Source organism: Belonocnema kinseyi, chromosome 2 (assembly GCF_010883055.1).
Source record: "Belonocnema kinseyi isolate 2016_QV_RU_SX_M_011 chromosome 2, B_treatae_v1, whole genome shotgun sequence".
Lineage (NCBI taxonomy): Eukaryota > Metazoa > Arthropoda > Insecta > Hymenoptera > Cynipidae > Belonocnema > Belonocnema kinseyi.
The window spans coordinates 117,354,650-117,364,332 of NC_046658.1; the positions used below are offsets into that span (position 1 = coordinate 117,354,650).

General features: G+C 30.2%; 2 protein-coding genes across 7 annotated transcripts in view; one reads left to right on the forward strand and one right to left on the reverse strand.

The window, feature by feature from the left end:
• LOC117168292 (nicotinamide/nicotinic acid mononucleotide adenylyltransferase 1) overlaps nucleotides 1-9,683 on the forward strand; it is a 100,299-nt gene that overhangs the window by 58,967 nt on the left and 31,649 nt on the right. Inside the window, exon 5 of one of the 3 annotated variants that reach the window (XM_033353822.1) lies at nucleotides 5,667-6,221. The exons of 1 other annotated variant lie outside the window; for it this stretch is intronic. In XM_033353822.1, the coding sequence (XP_033209713.1) occupies nucleotides 5,667-5,754 (88 nt within the window). In that variant the 3' untranslated portion in view covers nucleotides 5,755-6,221. Of the gene's footprint in view, nucleotides 1-5,666; nucleotides 6,222-9,683 lie in introns of those variants that run through there. One more of the 3 variants, XM_033353823.1, reaches the window with a different exon arrangement.
• LOC117168291 (ABC transporter G family member 23) overlaps nucleotides 1-9,683 on the reverse strand; it is a 63,767-nt gene that overhangs the window by 13,317 nt on the left and 40,767 nt on the right. For all 4 annotated transcript variants that reach the window (XM_033353818.1, XM_033353819.1, XM_033353816.1 and 1 more), the window contains 4 exons: nucleotides 8,139-8,316; nucleotides 4,447-4,540; nucleotides 3,670-3,891; nucleotides 3,435-3,577 (listed from right to left, as the gene is read on the reverse strand). In XM_033353818.1, the coding sequence (XP_033209709.1) occupies nucleotides 3,435-3,577; nucleotides 3,670-3,891; nucleotides 4,447-4,540; nucleotides 8,139-8,316 (637 nt within the window). The remainder of the gene's footprint in view (nucleotides 1-3,434; nucleotides 3,578-3,669; nucleotides 3,892-4,446; nucleotides 4,541-8,138; nucleotides 8,317-9,683) is intronic.

Here is a 9,683-nt window from a genome sequence, read left to right on the forward strand (position 1 = left end):
AAACCTGACCTAACCTAACCTAGCCGAATGAAATTCAACCACACGTGTAGCTATGTAAGCGTACGGTTCTCAGTCTTAAATGTGTGCTATATTTAATAGGTTCACTCGATCTTAACCTACAAATGAAGAAAAAAGGACACGTTATAGCAGGCAGAAAATAGACTGAAGTAGGTCTATAAATCAACTGAATTACGATAAAAAGCAAGATAAAATGTAAACACGAGAGATAGTATAAATATATCCCTTAAGTTTAAGAAAAGCAGAGAGAAAATTTTTTTGAATAAAACTCTTATTCATTTGCATGTTTAAGTTATAGTTCTACATTTTAATTGATACAAACATTGTCAGGTTAATTGAAATAGGGTCAATTCTACTTGTAGTTCTACGTTTCTTCAAATGAGTAATGTGCGTCTAAATTTTTAACCACCTGTAGTACAATGACATGAATTTTATTGTGTTACAACGGGAACACTTAATTTAAGTTGTGTTTGCGTTAAGCAAAATTTCGTTAGGTTCTGTTAAGTTAGATTAATTTCTAGGTTAAGATCGAGTTAACCTATTAAATATAGCACATATTTAAGACTGAGAACCGTACGCTCACATAGCTACACGTGTGGTTGAATTTCATTCCGCTAGGTTAGGTTAGGTCAGGTCAGGTTTTGTTAGGTTAGGATACGTTAAACCTCTATGTAGATTAAGCCGAAGTTGAATGAAACGGTACCGCAAACACAACGGGACAACACAATGAGTTTAATTGTGTTAGGTGAAGTTAGGTTAGGTCAGGTTTTTTTAGGTTAGGATAGGTTTGACCTCTTTGCAGGTTAAGCCAAAGCTGATTCAAACGGTACCGTAAGCACAACGGGACAACACAATGAGTTTAATTGTTTTAAGTGAAGTTAAGTTAAGTTAGGTAAGATTAGGTCAGATTTTTTTAGGTTAGGTCAGGTTTTTTTAGGTTAGGATAGGTTTGACCTGTTTGCAGGTTAAGCCCAAGGTTATTCAAACGGTACCGCAAACAGAACGGGACAACACAATCAGTTTAATTGTGTTTCGTGAGATTAGGTTAGGTTAGGTTAGGCTAGGCTAGGTTATATTTATTTCTAGGTTAGGCTCGAGTTGACCCATTTGATGTAGCACACATTTGCTACTGGGAAAATATGCTTCCAGAGCTTTACGTGTAGTTCAATAAATTTTTGTTAATTCAGGTTAGGCGTGGTCAGGTTCTGTTAGGTAAAGTTATGTTAAATAAGTTGATATCAGGCAAGGGTTGATCCTTCACAGTTGTCGACATGTTTTTGAAGTGAAATTTGCATCACTGGCATTATTTTGAAATTTATTTGCCTCAGTGCATGATTTTTCGTCATTTTTTGAGGTTATGGCTCAACCATGACGTGATGGGTGATTTTTGATATCGAATTTGAATTCAGCGCCCCAAAATCCATAGGAATACGTGTGTCTTGTTACCAGATCCGCACACTTATTTTTTTTGTGTGGCTGTGTTATGAGTGGATTACCTACGATTAAACATCGATTACCTACAATTAGGAGTAAATTATCTACAATTACGATTTGATTATTTGTGATGGTAAGTGGATTATCTAAAATTTCCGCAAATTCCTTGGATTTCTTAAAGTGGATTACTGCACATTACAAGCAGAGTCGTAGGACCTAGCCGGATAAAAAGTGGATTATCTGAGATTACAAGTGGATAAACTAGGATTACACTTAGATTGCATAGGATTAAAAGTGAATTATCCAAGATTACAATTAGATTATCTACGATGATAAATGGATTATCTTGCATTACAAGTGGATTACTAGGATTACTCTGTATTAGTTGAATTACTCAGCATATTAAGTGGATTATGCCCGGTTACTTGATCGTTCTAAAGTACAAGTGGATTACCTCGAATGACATTATTTACTGTAAACTACGAATGGTTTAGTCTAGATATCAAGTGTTTACTAGGATTATTTGGATTGCAGACGGATAACTTGGACTAAAAGTGGATTAGTCGCATTACCCTAAACTGCAAGTGGATTATCTAGGTTTACAAATAAATTAACTGAGATTACATCCAGATTGCCTACAATTAAAAGTGCATTGTCTAGGTTTGTAAATTGATTATATATCATTGCAAGGGAGCCATCTAGAATAACAGGTGGATTAATTAGAATTAAAAGTGAATTACCTAGGATTACATGTGTATTATTCTTGAGTACTTTCGCTACTCTAGATTACAAGTGGATTACCCATAATTCTTTAAATTAACTTGAATTACGAGTGGATTACTTCGGATAGCACCTGGATTACCTAGGGTTACTAGTGGATTATCCAGGATTTTAATTGGATTGCCTAGTTTTACTTAGATTATTCCATATTAGAACCGCATTACTTGGATCAAAATAGGATTACTTGGACTACAAATGGATTACTGCGCGTTATAAGTGTATTATTATGATTAAGCTGGATTAGTCGAATCACTTCAAATTATAAGTACATTACTAGTGAATTATCCAAGACTAAAATGGATTACCTAGGATTACTTAGATTATTCTATATTACAACGGATTACTTAGATTACAAATAGATTACTTGGATTAAAATAGGATTACTTGGAGTACATATGGATGACTGCACTTCACAAGTGGATAATTGGGATCACGCTAGATTACTTAAATTACTTCACATTACAAGTAGATTACCTAGGTGTAACTTGGATTGCAAGTAGATTATACAGGATAACAAATGAATTACCAAAGATTACACATGGGATAATCGAATTATGTGGATTACTTTGGATTTAAAGTGGATTATTGCCAAAAACAAGTTGAATACCAGGATTAAAAGTGGATTACCCCCAAATTACTTGGATTGTTTAGGATTACAAGGGAATCACCTATGATTACACTGGATTACTTTTATCAACCTGATTACTCTGGATTATCAGTTTTAATAAACGAGCACTCCAGTGGATTACCAGAGATCTGACCTCGATTTTTTTAAATATATTTTTTTCTTATACTAGAAAAAATACGCTGACTTGAAAAGTTTCTAGTTTTTAATTAAATGATTAAATTTGCAGATAAGTTTTTAAGCAACTATCCATGAAATTTACTTTAACAATTTATTTGGTCTTTACTTTTTCACTTTCTTGTTGTTAATAATAATACCTAATAGTTTTATCTACCCGAATAAAAACATAGTTTATTACCATAAAATAAAGCTTAGTCAACGGATCATGCATTTAAAATTACCTTCATATTGTAAAAATCATATTAACATGTGAATAAATTATATTTTCAATTAAAAATCCCGAATATAAAAAAATAATTACATGAAACTATAAATATCTTTAAACTTCTTCTTCAAATATTTTAGCGAATATATATTTACTACTTCTTAATTTTAATTCAACTTTCTCATCACATACCCTGGATGACGAATGAACTGAAGTATATTTTTTATCATGAGAGCTTTGAACCTTCTATAGGATGAATGTTTCCAACTTTCTTTTCTCTTCTCGAAAATCACTTTGTTATCATTCATTAGTTGCGTTTTATTTTTACAAATACTCTGAAATCAGAAATTACCCTTCATTATACTATGTCTTTATAATTATAATTTATTACTTTATTTAAATAAAGTACAATTTATAATTTTCTTACATCTTTGCTGTAAGATAAATCAGTCGACGTAATAGAAGGTGAAATTTCTTCAAGTTCTGCTAGATAAGCGGTTTGTGGCTCTGTTATTCCTCGATCCTGATTTTCCTTTTGCTTTTGGCTCAAGGCAAGGAAAGCCTCTTCCAATGACAAACATTGAAATTTAGCCAGGAGTTGATTTGGTGTAGATTCAGCTAACAATTGTCCACATCGCATTAAACCAATCTAGAATATTAAATTTAAAAAATACAAATCCTTAACTTTTTTATTTTTGGATATTATTATTATATGATATTCAGTGACCAAAAAGGGGAGGGCTTCGACACTTGAACATTCACAATTTTTTAATAAACTCTAAAACAATTTTTTTTTTACGTTACTTCACCAATTATTTAGGTAAGGTTTTAAAAGCAATTTTTAAACTTTATAAGAGAAGCATCTGAAAATTTGAAATATATAAATATTAATGTTATCAAAAGTACACGTATGTTCTTCATGATTAAATTGATTTCAAGTGCATTTCTTGCTGAGTTAAGAGCATAATTATAGGTTTGCATTCCTAAAATTTTTCTGTCTGTTTGAAACTGGTTTGTTAACTTTTTACTGATTCAAGCAAGTTTGTGTTCACTTTATAATGAGGAATACACTTACTTTAAAGTAGTAGTTTTTTACCGACTAAAATCAATCTGCGTGCAAAATAAATTGTATTTTACACATATTAGACTTTTTCCTAATATTTTTTTGTTTCAAATAGTAAATCTATTCATAAAAAAGGCTTACTTTGTTGGCGTTCTTGGCTTCCTCGATGTAGTGCGTCGTAATGACAATTGCAGTACCTTCTGTTTGACATATCTTTACCAGATAATTCCAAATGCTAAAAAAATGCAGTTATTACCAACATATTCAAAGGCTCTGTTTCGAGGGGGAAACCCCTTTAAAAATACGGTGCAGTGAAATGAATTAAAACAGATTGCAAGTGGATTATTTCAGATTATTCTGGATTACAAGATTATCCAAGATGACTCCTGGATTGTCTAGAATTACAATCGAATTTTCTCAGATTACAAAAGGACTATATTAGGTTAAAAGTGGATTATGCAGGATTGCAAGTGGCTTGCCTAATGACCCAATCCATTTCAAATCAGGCAGCGTCTACACTTGAAGCCTCAGGTTCTCTCGGGCGCGAAATATGTTTTTAGAGGAAATTGGAAGATACGTGTTTTTTTCCTCATTTACGAAAAAATTGTCTACAGGGACAGCTCAGTTTTTTTTATAAAGTCGAATTTTCTAAATTTTCTTGCAAAAGAAAAAAAATGGTAAGGCTTCCAGAAAATATTTTTTTTATCTTTTAAAATTTTCCATAGAAAAATATTTCTCGTGGTTAACTTTTTTAGATGTACAAATTTGCATTTTACCAGGATGCTTTCCTTATAGGATGTTTTTCTCATATGATTTTTTCCTCATAGAAGGCTAAATTATAAAAAAATGGTAACAATATTAGTATAGGTTTTTGAGAGAATCTGTTTTTGTTATTTCCCCAAGTATCTCAATTAGGTCAAAATTTATAGAGGTTTATGGTAAGAGTTGAAATTTTTTAAAAAACAAAGCACAATATTCTATTACCCATAATTTCGTAAAAAATTATGTTTTTAAAATCGGCAAAATATGTTTGGCCTGATTTCTTATAAATCCACATAAATATTCCAAATCTAGGATTACTTGAATTACTCTATATTGCAAGAGGATTAATTTGATTATAACTGGATTACTCGAATTGCTGCGAATTATAAGCGTGTTATCAAGCATTACAAGTGGATTATTTAATATTGCCCCTGACTAAAAGTGGATTATCTAGGATCAAAAATGAATGATCAAGGATTATAATTAGAGTATATAAAATTACAAGTGGATAATTATAATTTAAATTGGAATATCTAGAATTACATCTGGGTTATCTAGGATTCCAAGTAGATTATCTAAATTTACAATTTTTTATCTAGGATTATAAATGGCTTGTCTAGGATTCCAAATGGATTATTCAGGATTACACGTGGATTATCCAGGATGACATCGGAATCATTTCACTAACCTAGATTCCAGGTGAATTACTAGGATTAACAGTAGATTATTCAGAATTACTTGGACTACTCTGCATCGAAACTGGATTAAGGCGGATAACAAGTGGATTACCTTGTGATACACGGAAAGTGAATAGGATTACAAGTGGATTACTGCAAATTACCATTGGACTACTCGGTTTACACGGGATTATTCGGAGTGCAAGTGGATTAATGAGGATTTAGAGTGGACCTTCGATTTTGAATTCCGAGTGTATCGTCTAGGGTTATCTGGGATTACAAGTTGATTTTCTAGTTTTACAAATGGATTACACAGGATTATAAGTGGATTATCCTGAATTATAAGTTAGTTTCGATGGATAACAAGTGCATTACTAAGGGTTACAAGTGGATGAAAAGAGGAATCCCTAGGATCCCGATAATACTTCCAAACATATTTTGTTTTGTTCTATAAGATTCAAGGCTTATTCCACATTTAATAAAGAAATTATTTCTAAGATAGACAGAATTTTTTAGCCTTCAATTTGTATTTTTTTTAAAATTGAAAACCAAGAAAATTAGTTTTCATATCAAAAGCGTCCTAGCGGAAATTTTAAAATAAGTTTTTAAATAAAAGTTGTAGCAGTATTTTTTTTACCAAAACGAAGAAATGTAGGGAGTAGCATTTGAAAAATTTAAATATACTCCTTGAAAACTTATAAAAACCTTGAATTCTCTTAAAATCTACAAATCCAATAAAGATCCCATATAATCCTCTAAAATTGGTAAAAATCCCTTGAAATCTATAAAATTTGATTAAAACCTTTATGAATTCGTTATATCTGAATATTTTAAAGGATTTATTAAGATAGTCGTCGTGATAAAAGTCAGATATCTAAAAAGATAGTTTTTCTATGACTTTAAGAATCAAAATTGTAATTTTAAATACAAAACATTGTTTTTTATAAAAAATTTTTAATTCACAAAAAATCATTAATTTTAACCATGTTTTTTGCAATTTAATTTTTTTTAACGTCCCTTCTTATGAAATTTGGAAAAATGATTGCATTTTAATAAATGACGGCTTTTTCCAGGAAAACGTTCTCTAAAACTCTACTTTTCCCAATTTTAAAAGAAAATTTTCCTATGGCTGCAATTGTTAGAACACTTTTTTGTTAAGAAAATATTTTTTCAACAAATAATTATATTAAAATGATTTAGTTATTTGTAAAATTGGAAACAGTAGAGTTATAGAGAATGTTTTCCCGAAAAAAAATATACTAGTATTTATTGAAATGCAATCATTTTTCAAAAATTAGTAAGATGCGCGGTCAGAAAAAAATCCAATTGCAAAAAACGTGGTAAAAACTCATGTTTTTTTTGTGAATTTTAATGTTTTTCAATAAAAATAACGTTTTTTTTATTTGAAATGACATCAGTTATAATAATTTGATTCTTAAATAGAAAACCTATTGAAATTCTTTGAAATTCTTTCAAATCTTTTGAAATATTTTAAAACCTTATGAAATTTCTTTTTAGTTCTTTGAATTTCTTCAAATGTTCAAGATCCAATTAAAATTCCTTGACATCCTTCAACTTTAGTTGAAATACTTCGGTATCTTTCGAAATTCTTTAAAATTCCGTGAAACCTTTAAAATTCCGTGAACCCTTTAAATTTTTGAAATCTCCTGAAACCTCTTAAATCTTTTGAAATATTTGAAAATCCTTTGTACACCGCGGAAATCGTTTTTAATTCCTTGAAATCCCTCAAAATCTCTGAATATTCATTAAAAGCCTACTGTATTTCTTAAAATCTTATTAAACTTCTTAAAACGCCTTGAAATCTCGTAAACTCTCTGAAAAACTCATGAAATCCATAAAAAGCTTTGGAAATCTCGTGAAATAAATAAAAAAAATTTCGTAATTCTTTGAAATATTTTTTACATCTTAAAAATACCTTAAAATACCTTGAAGTCCTTTCAAAGCGCAGGAAACCTTTCAAATCTTTCAAAATCTTTTGCAATCTCGTTAGCGGAGACAAGACTTAGCAAATTTCCAATATATTTAGTAAAAATAAGTGAAACCCTTTAATAACCCTCCCTTCTGTAGCCCTACCGAGACTTGGAGTTGCGCGGGGTGCGCGGGGTCTGCGGTTGTCATTCAGGCGAGCACTCAGGCGTGAACAAACAATAGCGGAGTGGGCTATAATGAGTTAGTTCCCACCCCCGTCAACCCAAAAATCGGCACTATAGAATGGTTTCACTGTATCAAATCTTACGTAAGAGGAGAAGGGGATCAGAAAAATGTGACGAATCTTCACAATGAAGGGGTAGGATACATCATAGAAATGTATCTGATAAAATTAGTTTGTATGATTTATTCATCTTGTTTAAAGAAGAAAAAAAGTGTACTTGCTTCTCCCGCAAAATCGGATCAAGTCCTACTGTAGGTTCATCTAGAATCAGTAATTCTGGACTGTGAATCAGGGCAGCTGCAAAAGAAACTCTTCTTTGTTGACCGCCACTCATGTGCTTTATCAGTCTGTTTTTTGGGGGTAGGTTGAATAAACTTGAAAGTGTGATGTATCTCTCTTCTGCAGAATAAATTCAATTACATGATAAACATTTTAATACAATTAATTTGAGACCATTCAAAAAATACCTTATACTAAAATGCTCCCCCAAGGGGGATGTTATTTAAAATAATAAAAAATATAATAAAATAAATAAAAAAGTGAATAACAATTTTTCGAAATGCTTGAAAAAAATGAGAATTATGGATTTTATTTTATGAATGAAGCATTGCAATAGAGACTTCACGATCTTTCCCATCTTCATCTCTCATTTAAAAAGTATTCCTATATTTCCCTATCTTTTTAAAAAAGTTCCCCGTTTTCTTGTTTTCACTTAAATGCTAACTGAATTAATAGAACCCAATTCCAATTGTTGAAATTATTTTCATGTCAGAAATCAATTTTTTTCACGATGAATTTATCTATTCCAATATTAAATGAAAATGTATCGCTTTTAGTTGAAAATTTAACAATTTGGTTGAGAATTTATTTATCTTGTCTTTTTAGTTCAAAGTGAAACAATTTGGTTAGAAATTTATTTGTCTCGTCGTAAATTCGTTTTTTATATTTGAAAAATACATCTCTTTTGATAGAAATGTAATCTTTTTTGGTTATAAGTACAATTGTTTGGTTAAAAATAATTATATTTTAGCAGAGGGTACAACCATCTTTTGTTCTTAAATTCAACTATTCTGCATTTAAAATAAAAATATTTTTTGTTGGAAATATCAACTATTTCTTTTTCATTTCGAATTAATATTTTTCTATTGGAAATTTGATTACTTGGCTGAAATTTGAACTTCTTTCTTAGAAGTTTTTGTTTTGTTCAAGATTCATCATTTTAGTTTAAAATTTAACTATTTTTGTTGAAATCTAATTATTTTGTTAAAAATTCAACTCTTTTCTTAAAAATTGCATTATTTGGGTTAAAATTTAAAAATCTTGTTAAATATTCTTTTTTTCTTATATAATGTTCGTCCTTTTAGATTAAAAATTCAACTGCCTTCTGAAGAATTCCTTTATTTAGCACATTTTTTTGGTGAAGTTTAATCTGTTTTCTTTGAAAATTTGATCTCTCGGTTCGAAATTCGGCTTAGCATATTGAAAGTATACCGATTTGGTTACAAACTCAATTATTTTTTTAAGGTTTATCCCTTTTGCTTGAGAATTCCACTATTTATTTAAAAATACACCTGTTTGGCTAATAATTAATTTTGTTTTTTGTTATAAATTTAACTTATGGTTGAAAATTCGTCTTTTTGGATTGAATTCATATTGAATTCAATATGGTACCTATAAATCAATTTTATTTACAGGAAGTTAATCCGCTATTTAGCGAAAAATCGCCCTATTTGATCAAATGCAATCGAAGTAAAAATTTTGACTCA